This window comes from Nyctereutes procyonoides, unplaced genomic scaffold (assembly GCF_905146905.1).
Source record: "Nyctereutes procyonoides isolate TBG_1078 unplaced genomic scaffold, NYPRO_anot_genome, whole genome shotgun sequence".
NCBI classification, from domain to species: domain Eukaryota; kingdom Metazoa; phylum Chordata; class Mammalia; order Carnivora; family Canidae; genus Nyctereutes; species Nyctereutes procyonoides.
In genome coordinates this window covers 47,330,737-47,356,892 of record NW_026575046.1, presented here as the reverse complement: position 1 = coordinate 47,356,892, position 26,156 = coordinate 47,330,737, and the positions used below count along the sequence as shown (strand labels likewise).

General features: G+C 44.1%; 1 protein-coding gene across 4 annotated transcripts in view; it reads right to left on the bottom strand.

Moving 5' to 3' along the window:
• Positions 1 to 4,772: 4,772 nt before the first annotated feature.
• Positions 4,773 to 26,156, bottom strand: part of RANBP17 (RAN binding protein 17) — a 310,647-nt gene continuing 289,263 nt past the window's right edge. For 2 of the 4 annotated variants that reach the window (XM_055325097.1, XM_055325100.1), the window contains 3 exons: positions 9,126 to 9,224; positions 7,154 to 7,281; positions 4,773 to 5,187 (listed from right to left, as the gene is read on the bottom strand). In XM_055325097.1, the coding sequence (XP_055181072.1) occupies positions 5,091 to 5,187; positions 7,154 to 7,281; positions 9,126 to 9,224 (324 nt within the window). In that variant the 3' untranslated portion in view covers positions 4,773 to 5,090. Of the gene's footprint in view, positions 5,188 to 7,153; positions 7,282 to 9,125; positions 9,225 to 26,156 lie in introns of those variants that run through there. The other 2 variants (XM_055325099.1, XR_008664360.1) reach the window with 2 other exon arrangements.

Here is a 26,156-nt window from a genome sequence, read left to right as displayed (position 1 = left end):
GGGTGGGGGCTGGGGGTTAGGATACAGGGTGGCAGACAGGAAGGGAGGGCGGCTGCTGGGCGGAGGGGCACGTGTGCAGGGGCGCAGGGACTGGCCAGTGCACCCAGACCAGGGGGGTGGGGGTGAGGACAGGGCCCGAGGGCGGCCCGGGTGGGGGCCTTCTGAGGCACCCCCACACCTGACCTCATGCCCTGTTGTTCCCCTCCACCACCCAGCAGCCAATTTCTCCATTTCGTGTTCTACAACTTTCCTCTCTTCCTGACAGATTTCTCTACTAAATTTGACTTTGTTTCAACACTTTGGTTGGGCAAATTACATTAAGATGGATGTTGCAGGTACCCTTTATGGTTTATTTATCGTGATACTGTTTGTATCTCACGCTTATAAATAACTTATGTTATAGCTTTTGTTTGTGGAAATGTAACTTACATATTTTATTACGCTTTCTGTAAACCTCAAAAAGAATCTTGTCAAGGAAGCGCTCTTATCAGCAATCCAAACTATGGGACGTAAAAACCGACACTACCATTATTTTTTAATATGCCAAGGAGGCAGGTTACTCTTGCTGTAGTTTGAAAGGTTTGCTGTCATCGTAAACTTGCACCTCAATAAAACATTAAAAAGTCTCAAGAACGATTTTATAAAGTTCAGGGAGGAGGATGAATCGGTGGCAGATCCTGTAGACACAGCACTCAGGAGCCCAGGTGTCGGACTGGCCTTTCTTTGACGGTCCAGCCTCATTTGGGGGGGGGGCCCAGAGGGTTCCAGATCCACCTCCCCACCCACTGTCCCTGATGCCCCGTGGTGAGGTACCCAGCTTCAGGGGTTCGAGACGAAAAGAACCATGAGTCCTAGAGTCAGGCTGACCTGATTTTGAAACCCGGTTTGTCCACTCTTCAAGCTTATGTGGCCTCGGGTTAGTCTTTCCGTCTTGCTGTTCTCATCTCTGAAATGGGGATACTTTTACTTACTTGACAGTCTTATTGGGAAATGCTAAATTTAAGTGAGATGGCAATTTACAATGCTCAGTGGGTGCTCAATAAATGATCATGGTTGTAATCATTTAACTTTCGCCCTGAAACTCTTACCACTACCCTCCCGCCCCCCCCCCCCACCCCCGCCCCTGCCCCGGCCTTGCTCTTCTCTCCAGGTGCTCTTTCCCTTCTCACTGTAAGGAGCTGAGTTCTCCCCAGATGTTACTGCCCCCAAACTGCTGGACCAGCCTCGATCTAGATGGGGGTTCCCATATTGCCACATTTTCCACTTAGGCCAATTTCTCTCATCCAGACTATCCTGTTCTTTATTCTCATGCCCCATTCTCTGTTTGTGGGTAGCTAATCGTTCAGAGTCTCAGTTGGTGGCTAGGTGCCAGGCCTGTTTTGCATGCTGAAAGAGACCTCCAGTACCATAACCCAACAGCACTTCTAGGTTGGCAGGGCCAGTGGAAGCAAGTCTGGGGGACGAGATGGCTTTTCTGGGCAGTTGGGATGATCACACAGTGCCCCCTCACGCCCCACTCCTAGAGAAGCCTGAATGAAAAGCACAGAAAAATGGAAACATCTAGAACACATGCAGGATAGAGCTTTCTCAGGGTCAGGTTGTTAAGTCAGTGTGGAAGTCAAAACACCTTCACACTGTTCCTTGCTTGAGTATCAGCTGGAGCAGTTGGCTGGATTTTGAGCCTCCCCCACTTGCCCCTTGCATGAACGATGCCTGTTTGCACAGCAGACTCAGGAGAATGAGGTGAGCCAGCTTTGGCCTGCACCTTCCACCTCACCCTCACTCTGGCCTCACAGAACTGTCTGCACCATTTATTTCTTCCTGTTGCTGAATGTGAATCACACACGCCTGTGATCGTGTGAGAGCACGTAACAGATCCACCGACTCCTCTTTTTGTAGATTCCACATGTTTGGGTGTTCCTGCAGAGAACTTTCTGCCCAGGGGTCCTCACTATCCCTTCCGAGGGCAGGCTGTGGGTGGGGGCACAGTTCCCAAACAGCTTTGGTGAGCGCAGAGCATGCAGTATAATGCGCTCCATCCCAGCTTCCCTACCCCCTTTTCGTCCTCAGGGTACAGAATGGAACTTAGTCCTCCAAAGAAAATCAGGGTTCCTTTCCAGGTTTCAAAGTAGAAACTGGGAGCCAAACTCAACCTCTCCAGCAAAGACAGGATGAGAGAGCCCTGGCAGGCATCTCAGGAAATGGCTTCCGCAGGTCCCTGCCTCCTGGTAGTCAGGCCCTTGTGTAACCCCTCCCCTTGGACAGGGAGGGGCCGGTGCCAGTGATTTACTTTTTTTCTTTAAAGAACGATTTTTGTTTTTTAAGAATTTTTTTAAAAGATTTTTTTATTTATTCATGAGAGACACAGAGCGAGAGGGGCAGAGACACAGGCAGAGGGAGAAGCAGGCCCCATGCAGGGAGCCTGACAGGGGACTGGATCCCAGAGCCCAGGATCACACCCGGGCTGCAGGCGGCGCTAAACCGCTGGGCCACCGGGGCTGCCCTAAGATTTTGTTTATTTATTCATGAGAAACGCAGGCAGAGGGAGAAGCAGGCGCCATGCAGGGAGCCCGGGTGTGGGACTCGACCCCAGAACTCCAGGATCAGGCCCTGGGCTGAAGGCAGACGCTCAAGCACTGAGCCACCCAGGCGTCCCACCAGTGATTTACTTCTAATGGAATACAGCAAAAGTGATGGGATGGCCCTTCTGAGGTTAGCTAAGAGGTTGAACTTCAGACTGCAGCACTGTCTCTTCTCTTTTGCTCGCTCTGACAAAGCAAGGTGCCCCGTTTTGTGCCACCCCATGGAAGGGCCCACTTGGCAAGATACTGTGGCTCTCAGATGGCCAGTCTGTGAGGAACTGACTCCTAACTGTGAGTGAGCATGGATGCAAGTCTGTCCCCCACGGAGCCCTGGCCAACAATGCCGATGGCAGTCTGTGGGAGACCCTTGAGCAGACAACCAGATTTCTGACCCTCAGAAACTGTGAGACAATCAATGTTGTTCTAAGCCACTGCATTTTGGGGTCATTTGTTACATAAGCCACAGAGTTCAGAAAAACAAATGGAAGTGGATGTAAATACTAACTGGTTTCAACTCACCGTTCTGAAATACAGGTCTTCTTGGCAGAAACCAGGAATTGCTTTGAGGTGAGAGAGACATGCACCTGTGTGACCTGTGCAGGCTATGTACCCACCTTTGGGCCTTAGCATCTTCTGCAGAGTGGGAGTAATGCTGTCTATCTTCATAGGGCTCTTGTGAAGATCAAGGGAGAGAACACACATAAGGGGCACGGCAGGTGCTTTGGTAAGGGTGTGCTGTGTCTGTTCTTAGACTGTGTGTGGCCTCCCCGTGCATTCCGGAAATCCCCCACCACGATGAAGTCGGCAGTGGGGGCAGGCCTGACAAGTCCTCCTGTGGGAGCAGCTCTCCAAGGCCGAGGTTGACAGAGCCTTCCCTGGCTGGTGTGAAACCACCAGGTGACCTTTGGCAATGTGGCAAAGAAAAGTAAGTGCACACTCTTACTGTTTTGTGAGCATTTCAATGTAGGTGGTGCAGTGCTTTTAGGTTCTAGACTTTTACAAAGAAGTGTCAGGATGGGGTAGGCCTTCTATGAAGCATTTTTGTGGGATGAGGATGCAGTAATGAGGCCCTGAAACAGAAATTGTCAAGTCAGACTTCTTCCAATAGCTGATATTTTATAAAATTTAGAGTTTGCCTTCTCAAGGAAAATTTCCTGCTGCTAATGAAATGTAGCCAAGGCTTGCTTATCCATGGAATACCAGAAGCAATGCTTTCTGTGACACACGTTTCTTTGATTTCCTGGGCTCAAATACAGAAGAAAAACATTTTCAGATAAACTTGGGTGACTTTGCTTCTGTGTGACAAGCCTGTTGCTAAACTCAACTATTGAGAAAGCTTTCAAGAAACACTAGTCTGGGAAACGTGATTATAACGGGAGCCTGTGGATTTACTTCTTCACCAGGAAGGCCAACCTTTCATGTCTTATTAGAAATAAAGGGCACAATATTTACTACAAGCCTGAGCCATGAAGACAGAGAAGTGAGGTACAAAAGCCATTTGACAGTGGCAATCTCAAATTAATAGCCTAGTTACAGTCCACCACAAACTGGAAAGCCTCCTTCATGTCCTGGGTTTGGGTTAAGTTGCAATCCTCACAGTGGTAAGAGTTTTTGTGGAGGGATGGAAACCAGCTGTGCTTTGTCCTCTAAAAATCTGAACTTTAGCACTTGTTTTGGGTGGCCCAAGGGGTCAGTGTTGCTTTGAATGTATATTCTAATTAGGCACCTTCAGCTTGTCTTAAAAGTTAAATGGAAGCAGAAGGACTGACTGGGTGCCAGCACCACCCAGCACCTCTTGCAGGGGCTACCCGACTCCTTCTGAAGGAATATCTCTGCAGGCAGTAATTGCACAGCTTAATTCTTCTAGACTGAACCATTTCAGATTTATGCCAGTGAAAAGCAAACGTTGTTTGTAAGTCATTTAATTGTGTTACTGTCTCTCAAGTTTATCAGATGCTGCTGAGGCCAAGAGGGCTATGCGCTGTCCTGTGGGATGCTTCAGAGTGCTCCCAGGCTCGTTCTGAATGCCTACAGCTCAGAGACCCCAACGCTGCTTCTTCCAGACTCATAACAAACTACTAATTTAACGGGTTCAAATGGTATTTGTCTCAACTCAGGGTGCATGTTGAAGGCTGAATCTCCAACAAGTTCACGACCTTGATTACAGAGTACCATTAACTAGTACAGACGTGGGTTCAAACCTGGTTTATTAAGTTCTTTGGTTAAATATTGTTTCTACAACTTTTCAGAGCATTACAAGAACAAAGATAATGGTATTTTATAGAAAGACTGAAAACATCTTTCGCTTTTTCAGAGCAAAGACTGAATTTACATTGTGCACTATTATAAATTCTTACAGTTAGGTCAGACTTATAAAAAGGTAGGGCTTTTGTTGTTGTTTGTTTTCAAAAATAGATTCTCCTGGGCTAGCTAACATCACTGTCCTGGGACCCAGACGCACAAGAGTCTCTGGATAAAGGCTGCTTGGCACATGGTCAGGGAAGGTGGTCAGCTCATCATGTCCAGACTGCATGGCTCGCTGCTGCCATCATTCCGCAGGGCCTCTGCCACATCTCTTCTGAAGACAGACAGGTTCTGGGTGAACCTGTGGAAAAGGAAGAAAGGCCGAGGGCAGTGGCAAGGCTGAGGCTGTGTGAGCCTCTGCATGAGAAAGCCACTGTGGAGCTCAGGACCTTGGAGAGCGCCCCGGATCCTGGTTGAGCTCTTTCCCTGCCTCCACCGCTGCCACTACTGTTAAGCCACCAACACCACCTCACCCCTCCCCCACCCCCTTTCCCTTCCGGAAAACAAGGGTTACCACCAGATACACTTGGACCATTTTGAGGGGCGTATTTCGTGGGTGTACTCTTTAAAACCTTTTTTTAAAAATCAAATTACACATGGATGGTAAGGAATATAAAAAGAATCAAAGCTTATGTGCCAGGCACTGTTTTGAGTTTATTTTTATTTTTTTTAAACTTTTTTTTAAAAAATATTTATTTATTCATTTAGAGAGAGAGAGAGGCAGAAACACAGGCAGAGGGAGAAGCGGGCTCCATGCAGGAAGCCCGACACGGGACTCGATCTGGGGTCTCCAGGATCACACCCTGGGCTGCAGGAGGTGCTAAACCGCTGTGCCACCGGGGCTGCCCTGTTTTGAGTTTATTTATAAATTCATTTAAGCACCACAAGTCTTCTCAAAGGTAGGTATTTGTATTCTCCTTTTGCAGATGAGAAAACCAGGCTAGATTACTTGGGTTCAAATCCTGACTCCACCCTTAGCTAGGTGATCTTGGATGAACACTTAACTTCTTGTCCAGGTCCTCAACTTGAGTAGCTACCTCATGGGATTGTGCAAAGTGAGAATTTACCGAATCAATTGGGACAATGCCTGTAAGTACTCAACATAGTGCATGGCACATGGAAAGCATCTGGTCCTCACTAGCTGTACTCACTTAAACAGGAGGGCTGTCTGACATCATTTCACAGAGCAGCTCAGGGGGTGGTACTCAAATTCCCAAGCCTCAGGTGAAGCAATATCCCCTCCTCAGGTACCTGTGGTGTCCCCATTCACTGAGTCTCTTCTGCAGGCCTCAGAGGTTGCCCCTCTGCCTGACAGAGGATCGTAGCATGGGATGAGCAGTCAAGAGTGTGTCTACGGAGCCTATATGACTTGGTCTTGTATTGCCAGAGACCAGGCTAGTGACCCCACCACATGCAGCTGTGGTTACTAGGACTGATGCCTTGCACTTCAAATGATGAAGCATCTGAATATTACCAATTCTATTAAAGAACGGGGCAGGCAGCTCCCAACCCCCACCCATTGTTTGTTATTGTCTATTTCTTCCATTAGAAACTCTGTGAAGCAAAACCTGGAACAATTAGTTCACCACTAGTGTCTTCAATGCCTGGCACATAGTAGATGCTCAATAAAATTTTGTGCTCTAAATAAATGAATGGATGAAAGTGTACCTGATAAGTCTGGGTTTCTTTCATTTAGATCTCATTGGCAACTCTTAAAGGTCGGAAAGAGGGAGGAAGTAATGTTTACTATGGCTCTTATGTCCTAGGCACTATGCTTCATTACATCCTGTCATTTAAGTGTCACAACCAGTTTTGTTGGTGAGAAAACGGAGGATCAGGGCAGCTGACTGCCTTATCCACTGCCACACAGCCTGCAGAGGGCAGGGATAAAATTTAAATTGGAGTCCATCTGACCTCAAAGCCTGTGCTTATTCAAATGCTGGGAAGCCTTTCCTAGACCTTCATAGCAGATCTGAGCTTTCCTTCTTTTGACCTTTGCAATGAGTTATATTTTATATCTTCTGTGGGACTGTAGAGTGTGTAAGGACACAGGAATGCATTTCATTCATCTGTGCATCCCTATGCAGTGCCTAGGACTACATGTAGTGGTGCTTTAAAAAAAAAAGCAAGTAACCAGGAATATTTATTGGATGGAAATAAACTGAGTCTAGGATTACGAGGTTTCACATCAATGTGTGAGCTGTGCTCAGCACGATGCTGTCATTCTCCACAAGCCAGAGATGCTGAGCTCACCAGGCAGTGCTTACCTGTCTCTGTTCTTGATGGACAGGTTCTGTTCCACTCCTTCCATCAGGTTCCTGAAGCACTGGGCCAGGACCTCCTGCTTGGGGAGAGGCTGGCTGTTTATCAGGCTTGCCCTCAGTTCACTGAAATACTGTGGGGAGACAGAACAGCCTCAGGGCCCTGAATCCAAACCTGGGCCCCCAGGGAGCTGGGGGGAGGGTCTCAGTGTTCCTCACTCTCAGAGAAGTCTCAGTCCAGGCCCACTTTGAATGTTAAGCCTTCAGAGAAAACCAAGGCAAGAGATACCTTTCTAGGTATAAACTGTACTGTTCCTTCTCATAGAAATCTCTTGCGATGATTGTTCTGTTACAGAACAATTGGGGTCCTCTGTGGGGGACTGAGCACATGAAGGCCTTCCTGATTCTCATCTCCACTCATCACAGAAAGGGTGAAAGAGGAAGTTCTTCCCCTCATCTAAAGCTGAGGGGAAGGACTTAAGAGGGAGAACTTGGGGTAACTGGAGGAGAGGCCCAGGGCTTTCTCAGGCTGCGTCATTGTCCAGGGCTTTAGTGACTCACTCCTCACACGTGCCCGGACTTTGTCACATGTCCCTGTCCCCTGGGTTAGGCGGGGTGGGGTCGCTTTGTTGAGGTGGGGCGGTAGGGGGGCTTGCTTTGTTCTGGGAGGGCCTTAAGGCACAAAGAAATGTACCTGTCATACCTAGTCACAAAGAACTGCACACCCCTTCTCCTCTGCTGGGGTCTGCAGGCTTTTATACACACACAAGCTCTCACGCGACACACAGCCCCTGATCACTGGAAACAGCTTAATTTCAGCACAAAGACAACATTTTGCCAGTCATGTGTTTATCCTTCCAAGCCCAAACAGCTTGATATTTAATTTCCATCATACATTAAAACAGCCCACATCAAAAACACACATAATTAATATGTAGTCAGACTAATACTTAAATACTATATATCAGAGGCATTACGCTTAAACCACAGTGTCTTCCTGAACAAGATTGGGAATGCACAAAACTACTTATTTTTCCCTTTTATAATGATGCAGTGACTCACACCAAATAGAAAATTATTAGTTTTTCATCCCAAACCATGAAATATTGCCTCCATCAGTAAAGTATAATATTGTGATGTCATAAGCTTTTTCTAAACACTGAATTTGCCCTTATTCCCTCTCAATCATTTTAAAAGAACTGCTCTCTTTTATAGAGCTTGGATTTAAATCACAATAACACCGAGGGAAGATGAATGACAGTGCTATTGAATGTGGCTAAAATTGGATACTTCAGCACAGGTGAATGATGAGACAGCTCTTCTCTTTTTGATATATTTTCTTCTTCTATTAGTTTCCTTCCAAGGCTGGGATTTCAGTTTGAATTTTAATGTATGCGGCTGCCTCTAATCTCACTGTCTTTCTCCCCAGTACTATCTTATTGTATAGACAATTCATTCTCCTGAGCAGTAATGCACTGTTCCTACTGACTGCTGGGGAGACAGGGGTGGGGTCAGGAAGCTGGAGGGCCTGGGAGGACGCCCAGGGTGGCGAGTGGACTTAGAAGCTAGAGACTTGTGCTCTCAGATGAAGGGTGCTTGAGTCCCTGAGGGGACTACTATCGTGTAGGTTAGTGGGAACCCCAAATAGAAGAGGGAGCCAAGCAAGGAGCAAAAAGACTTGTAGCTCAGAATTCCCCTGGAAATAGGGAAGGGGAGTGAGGAGGGTGAGCTTGAAGCACTACTGAGCAAAACACCTGCACGATGACTAATGGGGGCGTTAGATTCCAGAAGTGCTGCTCTTGAGGCCTCTACTGATCTGAGGCCTTTGGGGGAATATGGCCTTGCCCCTGAGTGCTCAAGGTCCCAGCTCAAGCTCTGTTGGTTCTTCTGTTCTTCTTGTCACAGCTTGGTCTGGTGTCTGACTTCTCCCTCCCTGCCAACTACCACCTCCTGTGGACCTTCCTGTAATCACACTCACCTTCTCGTTGAGCAGGATGAGCCCCAGAAGAGGCCTGGACACTGACCACTGGTTCCGACAGTCTTCAAAGACAATGATGTTCATGAGGACAGACATCATCTAGAAGACAGAGTCCAATGAAGACCTTGGCTCAGAGGTCTCCCCAATCTCAGGTCTTTTATGTGCTCACCTTCTACCCTTACATCCTGCCAACAGCCATCAGGGCTCCTCTTGGACAAAGAGCTTTGACTCTGTAAGCCTCTAATGCTGGGGACTCTTGGCCAAGAATCCCAGCTCCCTGAGGAAGAGTTACTACCACCAAAAGCTTTGGTGAGAACCTTCTGGGTGGGCAGAAGTCAGAAGTTACAGAGCTAAGAGGAGCAGTCCCTGCCTTTCAACCCTGCTATGCTTTCCTCCATGCAAGTAGCCAGGTAAAAGCCTAGCTTGCCTTCCTTCCTGACTCTCACTTCACCAGAGGTCAAGTTACAGAGGGACAACACCTCTTAGAGGGAAGGAGAAATGGGACATGTTCCATGTGACCTCAGAATATCCTGTTCCCTGCGGGCTCAGGCACATTTGTTCTTCATTCACTAATTCACTCACTTGCTTTGCTTTTATTTATTTATTTATTTTTGTTTTGAAAAAAAAATTTTTTAAACATCTTATTTATTTATTCATGAGAGACACAGGGAGAGAGAGAGAGAGAGAGGCAGAGACATAGGCAGAGGGAGAAGCAGGCTCCACTCAGGGAGCCTGATGTGGGACACAATCCCGGGACTCCAGGATCATGCCCTGGGCCGAAGGCAGGCGCCAAACCACTGAGCCACCCAAGGATCCCCCTGCTTTGCTTTTACATGTACATACTCACCCATCTTAAATTCAAAGTCTGCAAGACACATAAAGGAGGTAAGATAACAGGCGTCTACTGCAACCTCTGTTCTGGAGGAACTAGAAGCATCCTGGGGCAGAGCACAGAGAGATACCCAGAAATCAGGCTGGGCCAAGTGCAGTGGGCTAGCAGCAGATGGAGGAATGCTTCTGGATCTTTGAGGAGATTACAGGGAAGATTCCATAGAGAAGGTGCGGTTTAAGGAGAACATCATAAATGTGTTGTAAGCAGAGAAAGCAGTGAAAAAAGAGGTTTGGAAAAAAACAGAGAGTGGCTGGAGAGAAGGGACGGGGTCCAGAGAAGCCAGACGCCAGGGCCAGGCTGGTAGGTCATGCTGGTGAGCCTGGACTTCATCCTGAAAAAGTGGGAGCCCATGATGGGTTTGTGGCAAAGGAGAGACACGTGCAGATCTGCACTTAAGCAAGATCCCCCTGGGGACAAGCATAACGTGTATGGCTGTGGGTGACTTAAAGGAGGAAGGCCAGGGTTGGGGCTGCAGGGGTTGGGCCAGTGGCAGTGAAGCGAGCTTCGCTCCCCTGCATGGAGCTGACAGTACACTTGCCTTTCCTTGGACTCTTTACCTCCCATCTCTAGTCCCAGTTCCACAGCACCAGAGCTCCTGTCCTCCAGAGAGTACAAGGGAAGTGGCAGTCATGTTGCAGAGCTACCACCCACATGACCTGACTGGGTATGGTGAAGTCTGCTCTTGTCCTCTGGCACTTCTGCAATCCAATCTGCCCAGTGATCTCAGGCCAGTTACGGAAGCCCTCCCTCTCTGTGTCAGTTTCATTAGCTATCAAGAGGGAAATAATAATCTAGCACAAGAATGCTCTGAGAATCAAATGAGATGGTGGAAATAAAAAGTGTTGCAGAGAGTAAAGAGTGCCATAAAGATTTAAGGTATATGATAACAAGAGTAATGAGCCTCTTTGTAGCTTGAAACATCCACCATCCTATACATCATCATCATCCTAACAGTGAGGCTGGTTGCAGATGAAATCTGCCAATTCCACATTTACTGTATGTCCAGTCTCTCTGGGGAGAGGGTAGGTCTTAAGCCTGCCACGTTGAACATCCCTTGGAGATTACACATTTCCATGTACAATCTGACAAGCCACCCAAAGTCATAGAGCCACAAATTAAATTGACAACCAAAACTAACAGATCTATGGAGACAGTCTAAAATATTATGGGCTTCACAATCTGAAGGCAGAATGGATATTTTAATGGAAAAGATTAAAGTTAGAGGCACCAAACTCCTCCAGTAACTGACAAAGCATCCTGAAGTGATGTGCCAATTACTTTATACGGTTCTCCCGTGGATTCATTTGTCTGAATGCATGTATTTATGTCTGTAATAAGTAAGGAGATGTTTGAATAAAATGCTTTTCTAAAAATAAAGTTGGCTAAAATGTCTGATTTAAATTTTTTTTTTTTACTCTTCTAGAAAAAGGGAGATCAGTGAACAAATCTGCTCAAGTGGTACTGATGTAGCAGCTCATTTCCAGAACTCTTTTTTTTCTTTCTAATAATCCAAAAGGGTTTGGGGGAAAAAGCACAAGCAATGTGGTGAACTCCTTTGGAGAAGCTCCCCCATCCCACTCTGGAAGATACTGGGTGAAATGCTTAAGTACAGAATCCTGTTCCAGGTAATGCAAAGGCTCTCTGTGCTTAATGACACGAACACCTGAACATTGAAAGGAGAACCCTTGGCCACTATGCAGCAGCGCACTCCAGCCAGTCACACAGTACCACAGGACTTAGTACAAGGAGTCCTATGAGCAGGGCCCCCACTCCCCCAACTTCTGCTCACTTCCTCTCCTGTTACAGGACGGCTGGCATGACCATTTCAGATTTGCCCAACCAAGGCTACATTTTCCAGGCCTTGGTCCAATACATACACATTATCCACTGTATTATCTCAAGTAGCTCTTCTACTCTACCAGGGAAGGGATCATTTGGGAAGAGGAGTTGTGTGGCTTGCTCCACTTAGAAAAAACCATAATCTACAATGCCTCAACACTTTCTCCTTTCTTCTTCCCACAAGCTTCGGCATGAGTTTGTAGGAAATGTCTCTCAGTGAAACAAAACCAACATGGTGTGGTAGGGACGGGTTTTGGAGCCAGTCAGGAATGAGGCCAAATCTGGCCTTGCCACTTACCTAACCTAGGATGCTGGGCAAGTCATTCACTTCTCTGAGCCTTTATTTCCAGACATATAAAATGAGAGATTATAGGAACTACTCTGAAGGGCTGCTATGAGGACTGACTTCCTTCATCTGTGTCAAACATTTTGTACTGCCTGCCACATAGTAGGCACTCAATAATTACTAGCAACTATGGTTTCCCTCTGTGGTGTGAATTAATGGAATTTCAGGGCTCAAGGAATCACCCCATTTCATGTCTTGATTATGTCCAGATAAATGAGATTACAGTCTCCTCACAATTATCTAACATCACTGAGAGTTGCCGTCAAAAAATAAGCCACCATAGGAAATAGTCCCCAAACCATCCATATTTGGTCTGGCACATGAATTAGCATGGAGTCTGAATGACAATGTTTCTGCTGTTCTGAAAACTTGTCATCTTCCAAGTCAAACACAAAGCTACTACAAATACCTGACCTGGAAAGGTAAGACAAAGTAATGTGTCATCTGGATCTCTGTTCGCCCCTTGGCCCCTCTCCTATGCTTCCACTCTAAGATGCTTTGGGCACAAGCCTGAAGCACAGTGGGCCCTGCAACCCAGATATGCTGGTCACACTCTCCCAGTGGCAAGGTGGTGACCACACGCTCTCGCATCAGGAGCTTCCTGTTCACCTCCTGCTGATGTAGAATAAGCAAAGATGTGGTCTGTATTGAATGCTTTGCTGCTACATGGTGAGCGTGTACACTAAGGAAGTTGGAGGCTCAGTGGTAGAAGCTGTGCAGAGCAGGATGGCTGCAGTCACATGGCCCAAGTGAGTGCACGGTGATGACTGGTAGTGAGACTAGTTTGTAAACCCCGGGGTACTGTGACCATGAGGGACTGTTCTCTGTTTCCCTGGTGCCTGGCATGGCATCTGGCACATATCAGAAGCTTAGAAAATAATACCTGAATAAAAGAATGAATACATGAATGAATGAATGGGAAAGGATGAATGAACTATCAATAGTGAAAATATAAAGAGCTGAAGAACATTTTGAAAAGGGATCGTATAAAAAACAGAGAGTTCTAGCTTCAATCTCTGGCTAACAACCGAGATGGGTAAATACCTAAATGAGTACACCGTTCATTTCCAAGGCTCTTGCCTCTGTGTGCAGAGCCTGAGAACCCTCCTAAGCCCCTGGTGTCCCTCCAGCCAGCAGCTCCTGGGGAGAGCCCTCGGGGGTGCTACCAAGGCTGAAGGCTAACCCACGGTCTTCTCTACCCACCAGCACTTGCACCTAAGAGAAGCCGTGCCTGATGAGTCTTCTCATTGCCCAACTGTCCTAACAGTTGTTGCTTATGGAGAGCCTTCTGGGTGCTCAGCACTCTGTTTGGCACATGCATATGCTGTCTCTAACCCTCAGCTAAACTTGAAGGAGGCATTATCATCACTCTGTAGACTAAGGATCTGAGGTCCCCAGTCAGTAAGTTGCTTGCACGAGGCATCAGGCTACCAGCTATCAGGATGTGAGGGACAACCCAGGTTTGTGCACAGGTCTGCCTGGGGCCGGAGGCCATGCCTGCTCCATCACCCCAGCCTGCTGCCTGCCACTGTTGGGCTGTCCGCAAGCACAGCAGTGGTGATGGGGCAGTGTATCTGGCTCCTGCTGTGGACTGCTGGAGCACTGATGCTGGGGGAGGGAGGCTCACTTCTGGGCACAGCTCATTCAGGCACCTTCCCAGGTATGATGCCCACATACGTCTCCCCTGCTCAGCCCCCCCTGCCACCTGCTGAAGAGTCAGGCAGCTGCTGCAATCCCTGCAATTAGAATCCAGGGCAGCAATTCCTAGAGAGTTTGCCGATCTTCCTGCCTCCTACCTAAAGCTTGTATAAATGTGGTTAATGTATTTTCAAACTCTCAAGATGAACAACTGTAGACATAATTAATAGATTGTCTCTGGAAAATGGTCCATTGAATGTTTTTCTAAAAATAACAATTTCCCTCCCACCAAAAGTACCATGTACACAGTAATTTAAATTAACATCATTGAAAACATTAGTAAATTAAGCTAATTTCCTTTGAGTTACAATGTTCCCTACAAGGTGAACACTTTTCACTGTCAGTGTTCTTAGAGCATATTGAATAATGTAACTAAAAACTATTCCACAGAGTTCTAAGAAATAACTCTAACCCTCCTTCTGGATCCTGGCCTATATCAGAAAGACAAGAACCTGAACCTGGAGTGATGCTATGAGCCCTGACACTGCAGGGATCAAAGCCTTGGTCTAGTGAGGGAAATCCAGCTCTTTCATCTCTAGCCTAGCCTCTTCTTTCAGGGTCATGTTCATTTCAGGTATACTGCAACTCTGCTGCCTGTTGATTGGGGATATGGAAGATGGGAATGAGATAAGAGTCATCTGTCTGACTGTCTGAAAGATGGTAGAAAGGGCGCCTGAGAAGGAGGCTTTGATTTGACAAAAGAAGGACAGCCAGAGAAAAGGTGAGGGCCATGGATGAAATCTCCCTGTGTCTGAATCTAAATGGGAGTGGGGGAGGAAGACAAAGCAAGGATGGTCAGGGTTGTGCCCAAGATGGTGTATCTGCAGAATGAGGGGTCTTAATCCATTAGGTAAGGAGCCTTAATGGGAGAGGAGTAGAATATAAAATTATCTGCATCTCTGGCCAAGCTAGATTGTTTTTGATTTTGATACAATGAGCTGATGATATTTTGAGGAGCGACCAATGATAAACGGACCCAAAACTGAAGAGCTGCTCCTGAGTCTCTGGAATCTCTTGGTACATGTAATTGGCCTTTCAGAAGCCCAGGAAGACAGGAGGGGGAAGGTTGGCCCTAGCTCAAAGCAACGAAATAAAAACAGGATTGCCTGGATAGTGCAGTAGGATCTGAAAAGGCAGAGAAACCTCTTACCCAGCTCCACAGTAATTTCTCCGGAGCCCCATGCCCAGGATGGAGATCCAGGATCTGAGAGAATCTGAATGCTGCTGAAGGAGGAAAAGCTTCCAGGTTCTCAGTGCTTGTGGAAGTAAGGGAGTTACTGTCATTACCGAGTGCTGTTCCTGAGGCCACGTGCACAGCAGATATTGAAATGTGATCCTCCTCAAATTAGATACTACTCATCTTTAGGGAAAAAGAATCAATTGTTCTCTTCGTCTGCTGTCGACTGATGTGATATTAGTGGAATGTTATGAAAAATGAAAGCAATAGACAAGCATATATTTTCCTGCCTGGATTAACTAAGCCTCACCATCTATGTTACATTAAATCTTTTAATATCTGTACATATTAAGCACTTTCCTAAATACCTATTGTGTCTTTACAGCATAATAATAGTACCAAGTATTTAGCACTTTAAATGAAAAAAAAATCGAACAAAATGCAAGATACAGTGAGCCTCTTTTTTTTTTTTTTTTTAAAGAAACGAGATTGCAATCAATTATAGGTGACCCATTCTCCTTTGGAAAGTCATTTGGGAGTCCTGCCTACTTGGCCTTTACAGAATGCTAGCTTTGCTCTTGAAGTAAAAAAAAAAAAAAAAAAAAAAAAAAAAAAAAAAAAAGCAAAAAATCCTTTTACCAATAAAGGTATTACATGGCTGGTTAACTAAGCTGTTTTTGGTCCTGAATTAGCAGTGCGTATTTCCACATCTAATCCAACATCACTCTCTTCCCCCACTCCCTCCTACACAAAGTTAAAGGGTGCTTTTTCTCCAAGTGATAAATTGCCTAGATATTAAAAAAAACCTCCTTCATCCACTGTAAAATCTAAGGAAATACACAACCTAGTTTTGCTGGTGTCTCAATTTTCTCCATTACCAACATTACCCCTAGTTCTGAAAACATTCATTTTAATCATAGTTTATTGGGGAAAGAATTACCTGCCAGTCTTCTGGCTTATAAGAAAGAAGATAAAGTTGGGATGAAACTTCAGGATTAATTAATTGAGAGTACTGCATGTAATGTCTCTACTCTGAACGTTACAGTGCACATCACAATGAAAACAGTTTTATTTTCCATGGTTGAAATAAATTATAATAAATAATTCATTTCAATGGCAGAGATGTACTGGAGAGCAAGAGCAACAAAATTGACTACGCTACACTGTGAGTCTCATTCTTGAATCTTCATTATCCATTTGAAACTTTTTACGAGTAGTAAATCATATTTCAAGTGGCTGCAGATCTCATAAAGCAGCTTGCTGCATTAAAATAAAAGCAGAAATCCTGGGGCACTGGAAGTCTGCAGGGTTTGCCACTCAGCACTATTTGGGAAACTCTTTCTCACTCTGCTCTTGCCAGCATCAAACAGAACACTTTTCCATTTGATGTAAAAATTAAACATCACTTGTCAAAAGGATCATCAACATTTCCTCTTGGTGGGAATGTTGGGAAAATCTCTATGTAGAGAAATAGCCTTCACCTCCAAAGACATTTTCCTCTAATTTTTATTCCCAAATGAATGAGTGCCATACAGCCAGGTTCTAGAACCTCTAATGACCTCTACTGGCCTCTGGGGGCCCCTAAATTAGCAAAAATGTGTTCAAGCTCTAGAGAGAGGGGCACATGTGCTAGGAGTCTGCCTAAAAAGACCAGTCTATCTTCCTAGGATGGGTGATATTTAACTTGAACCTTAAAAGATGCATGTAAGCATCACCAGGGAAGAAGGATGTATTAGGAAGATGAAATAAAATGAGGAAAGACAAGGCAGACAGGGCTTGGGATGTCTGAGGAACAGCTAGCCCCTGTACAGGAAGCTTTTGGAAAATTTTCTTTTGAGTAGAAAGGAGCAGAGCTGAGGGCGGGGAGCTGAAGGCTGGGCCGAGTCCAGGCTCTAAAGGTCTTCACAGTCACACTCAATGCAGAAATGAGTCTGGGCCAGTACATTAAAGGGCAGTCTTCAAAGGATTTCTGAATAATGCTGAGCTCCGGCATTTAGAACAATGACTGATGGGAGACTGGAGCAAGGCAACAAGGTAACATGTTGAGATACTACTGCAAAAGTCCAGTGGAGAGATGGTGAGGGCCCCAGCAAGTCTGGTAGCAGAGACAGAGAGGAGTGGTCAGAAGCCTTGGGAGCATATCCCATTTTCTTCCCAGGCAACAAGATCTTTCCAAGAAATATAACCTGCCACTGAGGCTGTAGATAGAATCGGAGCTTTAAGAGCATGGCCTCCAATTCAAGACTGCCGGTGGAGAGAAGGGGCTGGGTGCTAGAGGGCCCCTGGAGCACTAAGTGCGGTGGAGAGGCTGCTGTCGTCTCACAGACCCACGGTCCAACAGTGAACTCGGAAAATAAGGAGCAGTGAAATGAACCCCAACCGGCGTACATATATATGCATGCTGGGGAAGACTACAAGCATGTTTATATTAAATATTCAGTGATAAAGTAAACTCTAACTGAGGCCATTCAGAATCAGGGAAGGGAGTGGGAAATAGCATGCTACTTTATTGAACAGTCATCACAACAGTTCCCAATGAATATCGTATTTCAAAACACAGCAATATCAGGCATAATGGCACGAGGGCATCTCATGCAGTCATCCAAGCAGAGTGCAATGAATATTGTATTTCATAATAAATATATTATCCTTACAGTAGGAGGTCCAATGTTTCATTGTCTCTCATCTGTCACTACATTCTCCCTGATTTCCTGAAGGGATTTAGTTAGATGGACCTAAAAATCTTCATAACCAACAGTGGAGGATTATTTTACTTATTATGTTCAAATGATTTTGTGTGGGTAGAAAAAAGTATTTTTGTGGCACATTCACAGGGCCCTCGGAAGCATTTTCCATTAAAGATTAGTCTGGAGTTTTTGTTTAAACCACAGAGGACAGCAGGCTGCCTTTCAGATTTGAGGGTTTTTATTTATAGTTGTCTAAATGGCAGAGAGTGCTGGCCAGGAGGCCAAGGAGATGATTCAAATACGTTATTGAGATTTGGAAGCTCGTTTGTCCTAATAATTATCTAGGAAGCTTAAGGAATGATAGGAATAGAATGCTGTTCCTTGACTTATTCAGACATTGCCTGACCACCTGCTTTGTGCCAAGCTTTGTGTCACACCCTGGGGACACAGAGATGAACAAGACACAGTCCCAGCCCTCAAAAGAGCTCACAGTCAAGTTGTGAAAGAGATACAGTTTATAAACCATGACAACACAGCATAGCAAGTGCCACAAGCAGAAGCTTGCACTGAAGGCTCTGAGAGCCCAGAAGAGGCTGATGAACTCTGCCTGGGGGTGGGGGACAGGCAAGGAAGGTTTCACAGGTGACATGCGGAGCTGTCGTAGAGAATAAGCAAGACAGGCAGACAGGCTGGAAGAAGGCCGGGTAGGTGCAAAGGTCCGGAGAAGTCTTTGGGGGACGGCGAGTGGTTCTGCGGGACTGGACAGTATGTGGAGGGGGTGGCAGTGGCAGGGGAGGCTGATTAGGTAGGCAGGGACCAGGTCTTGCGAAGGGCCTTGTACTGGGTGCTACAAAGCATGGGCCTTAACTTGCAGGCAATGGGGTGCTATTCAAGTTAAATGAAGCTGGTGGTGACACAGAAGACAGGGAAACTGCTGGTGGAGCCCCTCTCCAGATGGTCTGATGCTTTAGGAGGCCTGGGCCCTTGGACTTCCCTAAGAAAATGCAGCTTGGTTCCTGTTGCAGGATTGGGAGACCACAGACACAGAAGGATACCACCTCACTCAGGCTGGATCTCCCCTCCCTCTTTGTTGGCTCTGTTGCCAAAACCCTGAGAAATGGCACTGCCACTATTTCCCTTGGCCCACAGCACGTAACTTACTAGTGTCCTCTGTCACGAACGGTTCTCTTTGTCAGGAAGCTTTTTATTGATGTTCAACCTTCATTTTCCCTTTCTTAATAATATCCCATTATGCCAATACTCCATTGTGCCATGCTAAGTAATTCCCTTTCCTCCTTGGCATTTACATCTTCCAAGTATTTATAGACTTATCAAATGCCCCATTTAGTTGTCACTTAGGCAGGCTATACATATTTAGCTTCTTTAATCTGGCCCCATAAACCAGGCCTTCCATTCTCCTAAATCACTCGAATTCCCTTCCTCCAGGTTTCTGTCAATTTGTTTCCAGCCTCCCCATGATGCAGGGGGCTCAGGGAAAAAAGATGGGGTTGGGGAGGGAGGGTTTGCTCCTTCTGTGGGACAAGAACACATCATTTGTAGAGGGCAGAGCTTCTCCCTTAATGTGCAGACTCCAATACAGGCTAGGCCTCTGGCGGAGGCTATGAGCCCCTCTTGTTATGTACTAAGTTTCTTTCACCTACACATGTTTCAAGTCACTAATATTCTACTATCAGTGCTTGCTATGTGCTAGGTGCACACAGGCAACACATACATATTACATGCTTACTATCCACTGGGTGCCGTGCTAGGGGCTTCTCCCTCCCTCTTTTCCTCTCCATCTTCATTTCTCACACTTATTCAATGGTCAAAGCATTACTGAGAGCCTACTGTGTGCCAGGCATTGTGGTATGGAATTGAATAAAATGTGATCCTTCTGGCCTTAAGAAGCTCATGGAGCCCAAGTATTTATCAATCTCTTACTGTCCACCCATCAAGTCATTTCCTTCCAATCCTAAAGGGTCTTTGAGAAATCATCCCTAAATGCACTTAACTCTAATTGACGCTTTTAGTTCCCTGAGTGGAACTTCTTCATCCTATCTAAAACTAGATGCCACATTAAGTATGGGCATTAACACAGAGCTCTTGCTGAGGGTTTTCTTTCTGGTGCATCTCTCTGGGGCCTGCGAGAATTCCCTCTAGGCCTTGCACTTCTCATTGCTCCTTCTTGGCAGTTTACTTCACATTCCTTATTCGCATGGCCTCAACTAAGTATGCACTTAAATGTTTTTCTTTTCCATGGTAGCAGTGTTCAAAGTTATGGGGCAGGCTGAGGAATGACAGAAAGGGGAAGAGTGAAGATGATGGGTCTTGGGTAAAGTCTTGGGAACTCTAGGCATAACCTCAGGAATGACTAGTTCAATGACCTGAGCCTGGGGGCCAGTTCCAGTGAGGCTGAGAACCACCCTGGTTGAGGTGTTGGTATGTTGGTAGAGGTAAAATAAATACCCAAGGATACAGTTAGGAAGTAGCATAACTGGTATTTGAAGCCAGGTGCATGGACTGCAGAATTGGTCTGCTCTGATTGTTGTAAAGCAGAAAGTCTTCACAAATACAGAATTAGAATTAGCAAATCAAACTCTGAAAGGAGGATGGAATTTCCTCAGTCTGAAAGCACTGTCTATAGCTTCCTAAGTATCACGAGATGAAGAATTAACATGCAAGAGCTGCATTCTTGATTGCAAAGCAAGCTACAAAGTAGCAGTAACTCATGACAGGCCAGAGGATTTGGGAATCTTTACCTTGTTCTGTAAGTAGTGATCACACTGTAATCAAATAAGAAGTTTTCATGAACATATTAGATGAACTTGTAGCCTCACCAATGGTTGCTGCTGGTTAAATTCTCCAAGAATTAAGACAGAAAATGAATATGAAAGCTCAGTTCACAACTCTAGCATACTAATATGCTTTGGGAAAATTTCCCATTATTTACCCTTCAAGTATATGAAAAACCAGTAATAACTGTAAAATGAATAAATCAAGCCATCATTAAGCTGACCCTAACTTTCTACAGTACCATTCTTTCAAGAAACTCACAAAGCTTCTCATACCATTCACAATGTCACTTGGAGAGATAAAGGCTAGAGAAATGCCAGCAAAGAAGAGTAGGTTAAAGCCCTGGTAAGGTAAAAGCTATGTGAGATCTAGAGACAAAAAGCCTTAGTATAGTCTCGGTACTGCTATTTTATTGTTTTTTTCTGACTTTTGGACAAGTTATTTGCCTAAGATATATATATATATATATCAATGGAAAGAGTCCTGAAGCTTATTTTTATTCTTGCCATCACAAGGTCAAATGTCTAGGGTGTGTAGGAAAAGTCAGTTTGAAGCCAAGAATCAAATCCACATTACACTGTAACCCACCTCCCCCCCAATTAGTGAAGGTTTGTAATCTTGAGAATGTGTATAGCACAAGGAACTCTAAGAAAGGTAGAACACACGTGTGGGACTAGGAAGACCTAGGTAATTTCGCTGAAGTCATGGCCTAGAAACGACACTTTTCACATTTATACGTATGAACAGCAGGGATATGTTCTCCTTAGGGGACATAAACAAGTTACTGGTACCTGTACGTTGTTTTTCAAGTTTTATATATTTACTAAATCCCTCTTCTGTGTTAGGTGAGTCTATACTCATTGTCCATTTTGTCCTCACGCTTCCCTGAGTCAGGAATCTTTTGGCTGTGAGGACAGCAACTACCACAGACAAAACTCAGGTCTAAATGGGGTGACCTGAGGATCCCTGGATTAGGCAGTGCAGCTGGGTCGCTTGGTGGCTGGGAAGGCCCCAGGAAGGCCTGTGGAGTCTTTCTCAGTCTTTCTCTGGGGCTGTTGGCCTCCTTCAAGATCCTCCCAGCATGCCAGCTAAGTTTTTCTCTTGTCATTGACTTCTCTGCGCAATGTAGCAGGGGACGGCAGCCACATGGCTCTTGGTTTTTCAAGTCTTCAAGTCAAGTGAAGACCAGAGGCTGACCAATAACTTCTAAATGCCAGTTTCTAAGTCCAGGGAAGAAGACTCAGTGAGCCAACCTGGGTCAAGTGCTTACTTCTTGTCTAATCAGTTCTCAAAGGAAGGGCCCTTGGCTCGATCAAGGATTGACCCATGAATGAATGTGGGGTGTCCCACCCTGCTCCCTCCTGTTCTACCAATCCTGTCTCTAGGTCAAATAGTATCGTATGGTAGTTAAGAGCACAAGGTGCTGCTACTTAGAAGCTGCATGATAGTGACCGAGCTCCCTGACTTCTTGAAGCCGCAGTTATGATATTTTGATTGTAAAATGTAGAAAAGAGTATCTGCCTCACAAAGCAGTACAACTTTATGAATACAAATACAAATATGAATAAGAAATATATATATATTTAAGCACTTAGAACAGAGCCTAGCATATGATAATTATTTCCACACTTCTTTCTCATCATAATCATTCATCACCACCATCATCTGAGTCTGAGGTTGCTCCTCCATAGTGACCTCTTAGGTCTTAGCAACCCTGCAGGAAATAAGGCTTCTATTACAGGATGGAGGGAAAGTCTAGATCTTTAAGAAGGAGGTGTGGAAGTTCTTTCACTTTGGGTGAGGATGCACTTCTAACTTAATCTTTTCTGGTCAAGATAATTAGCTTCTTTGTGATGTTCATACAAGTTAGGGATCTTTCTGGTGAGCCCTGGGATGGCTTGGGTGTGACACAGGAAGATGGCCTCAGGTGTCATATTCACGTGTCACAGAAACACTGCTCAGAGTAGAAAGATTGCACTTGTGTTATAACTTGGGGAGTGCTAATCCTGCATAACTTCTGTTTGTGAAATAGACTAACTGCTGCTACCTGCACTGTGTCAGCATAAAAAGATAAGATATCATCTGCAGAATTTGTGAGAGCAGACAAAACCATCCTTTTAGAACACAGATTGTGAAGGTGCCTGTGTGGCTCAGTCGTTTAAGTGTCTGACTCTTGATCAGTTTATGATCTCAGGGTCTTGAGATTGAGCCCTGCATTGGGCATGGAGCCTGGTTAAGATTATCTCTCTCTTTCCCTCCCCTGCCCCCCATCCTGTACACGTACACACATGCTCTTGCTCTAAAAAAAAAAAAGAAAAAGAAGAAGAAAACAAATTGTGAGCACTTCCCTAGAGTTCGTGTCAGTATTTGATCTATAGATTAGAAATTTTCCTTGCAAAGGCTTTCAAAAAGGATACATTTAGGGAACTTTTAATTTATAATGATAGCCAATTACGCCAATCACCATTAATGAAGAGGCTGAAAACTATCTTGCTTGCCATTTGCCATACTGAGTGAAGGATTTGTTATTAGCATGCCTAATTATTTTGGGTGAAACCTGTGTAAAACTGCATTTTTTTTCCATATGCAATGTTCTGTTTTATATGAATATGAAGGTAAAGGTATGGCTGTTGTTCATCTTTTACAACTCCTTTGCTATTCTGAGAACATTTGCTGCAGACTACATAGCAAAACTGGGCTCAACTGTAGATAAAAGAACAGTGACAGATTGCAGTCACTTTAATTCATAAAGAAAATACTTGGAGCCCCTGGGAATGCTGAATCAAGCCACTAGCACCCAATGACTTCATGCTAAGTCACAAACTACATCATATATTTTAGTTGAAATACAAAACTAATGGACATGTGACTTACTTATTTCAAATTCTTCTTTATGAAGAGCTGGCTCTTTTTCTTTTTTCTAGCTCTTTGGAAAACATTATACTTCCCCTATTCTATAAACATACAAATATAATTGTAAAATGACATCATTCTGTTTTCATTTAATTACCCTTGAAATGCTTTCTATTTAATATTCATTACTCAAAAGCTAATTTAAAAGAGAAAGAGATGCGACTTATTAAAAAAGATGTACTGTCATTCACAGCAATAGTTATCTAATATACAGAAGTTAATAAAGCAGATTAATCTACAAGTCCCTTTAAGCCATTCTTGAGTTTTGAACAACTGCCTCTTTGACCTTTCACCTTCATGCTGTGCACCAGTAGCAGGTGCCAGCTGTACAGAAATTATGGCTGTGCGTTTGAACGCAAAATCTTTTCTTACTTTGCTTCTGACCAGCAGCTGACCCTGTAGGAGTGATTGTTTCTGGTGCCGGCCTAAAGGCTACATAAACCAGTAGCAGATAAACAAAAGGCTACATATACCAGCTGCCTTGCCTAAGGGTACTGTCCTAGGCTGACACCTCCACTCCTTCTCCAGCGTCCCAAATTGCTCCTTGTTTGTTTCCATACATGCATTTCATCCTTGTTATATTGTGCAAGGGGTGGGTGTAGGAGAAAACCCTCTAAAACAACAAAAAACCCTGTCCCTTCCTTCGAACTTGACTTTTGAGTATTCCATGTCAAACTGTGTTATTATGATGCTAATCTAGGCCTGATTTAGCAACTTTAATAAGAGGCTAAACCCTCTTGTAATTAGATAATAAAATTTTATTATGCATTTTAATATTAAAAGTCCTAAAATCAAACTCTTCAAATCATACACTGGTACAGAACTAAGGTACTTAAATATCATAGCCCCAGAAAATGGGAACTTGAAAAAGCACATTGTGGCTAATTTTTCATTCTCAGAAATGTAAACATGGAATTCCTATGTGGTGGCAGGGAGAGCTCCAACACTCTTAATTATGTGCAGGGAAGAATGAATCTATTCAAGTATGAAGCACACTGTACCATTTCCAGCAACAGCATGAGATGGCTTTGACAGTTATTTCTTGGATACAAATTACACAAGTATAAAAACAATCCCCATAATGATTAAATGCAGTTATGTACATAGGAGAATACCAGTGCAAATGGTAACATATTTAAATGGTTTTTCCTTCATTAAAAAAAATTATATATGATATTAAACCATCAATCACTGCTGAGGCACAGGAGCTTCAATGTATTGTCACTGGTTGAAATAAATGACTTGGAGACTGAATTCTGGCTCATTCAATATGGTGTCTCTGCTGTTGCTTAGTCACCCAACTCTCTGCTGGTTTGGGCTACATCTGGTAGATTCCGTCCCTTTCAATTAATAAGGCAAGTTATGCCATCAATGGATTACATCTTTAAACTGTGCTTAGAGGTAGAAAAACACATGTCCTAGTTAAAAAAACAAAAACAAAAACAAAACAAAACAAAAAACAAGAAACAACAACACTTCTCTGTTCCGTTAACCATTTGAAATAATACCTGAAGTGATTATTCCTTTCTTCACCCATGTTTAAGATGAAATTTTCTTGTGGAGTTTCAGCAGGCTCATTATATAGTATATAAACACATAGTCTCATTTTAGCATTCCCATCTCGTTTATTACATAGCAGTCTGTAACCATGCTGGATTTGAAACCCAAAGTCATTGCCTAAGGATTGTAATTCTGCAAATTAATTTTAGGGGGTTTGTTTTGCAGACATTCATTGACCATCACAAAGTGTTAGACTCTGCTAGATGCTGAGACAAATATCAAGCTGGGAGATCTTTGGGGAAGAAAAAGTACTCCACTGAAGACAGATTATTACAGTTTTGATGATAGTTTGATGATTCATAAATCAAGAATAGGTTTTTCTCTTAACTGATTTTTCTGTTTTAAATACCATTTTTTGGGTTATACTTGAAGTAGTCATTCAACAAATATTTCCATAATAAAAATACAACCAAAATGGCAAAGATAGGGTATATAACAAAAAAATTTGGACTAGAATCATCTTTCTAAAGATGGATACATGATTTTATAATATCACAGATAAGATTCCATTTTAATAAAAAAACTATGTTTTTCTATTTTTATTATTAAATACTTTAACTTTCTAACCTAATTTTTAGGGGTAGCGGTCACAAATTCATCATTTGTATGTGTTTTACTCCCTTCTGGACTTTTATTATGTGGCTGTTGCCTAGTTACTTTTCTCCAACCGTGGTCCTCTCTGATATTCTGATTTAGTAATTAGACCGCATGTACACACACACACACTTACTTGACCAAACTGAACTTTAATATTTGTCTCAAATACAGTTATTTCAAGATTAAAAAAATGTTTGGGGAAAAAAATGTTTGGGAGGTGTTAACTGAGTTTCATTGCCTGTTTAATGCATCCATTCTGTATGCAAAGACACTACCCAAATGTAAATAAATGCCCTCTTTAAATTTTAATAGAGACCTATGTATAGAATCAAATGTAAGAGCAAAATAACAGCATCCTTTTTAAACAAGTAATCAAAAAAGTGTGCTTCAAAAATTACCCAAACATCAGCACTGCCACATGAGATGGCTGCGAGAAATATCAGGGATCATGCCTGGGGAGATCTTAGTTCTGAAATCCTCTAGGATTACATAATACATTGGTGGAAAACTGGTAACCAGACATATAGCA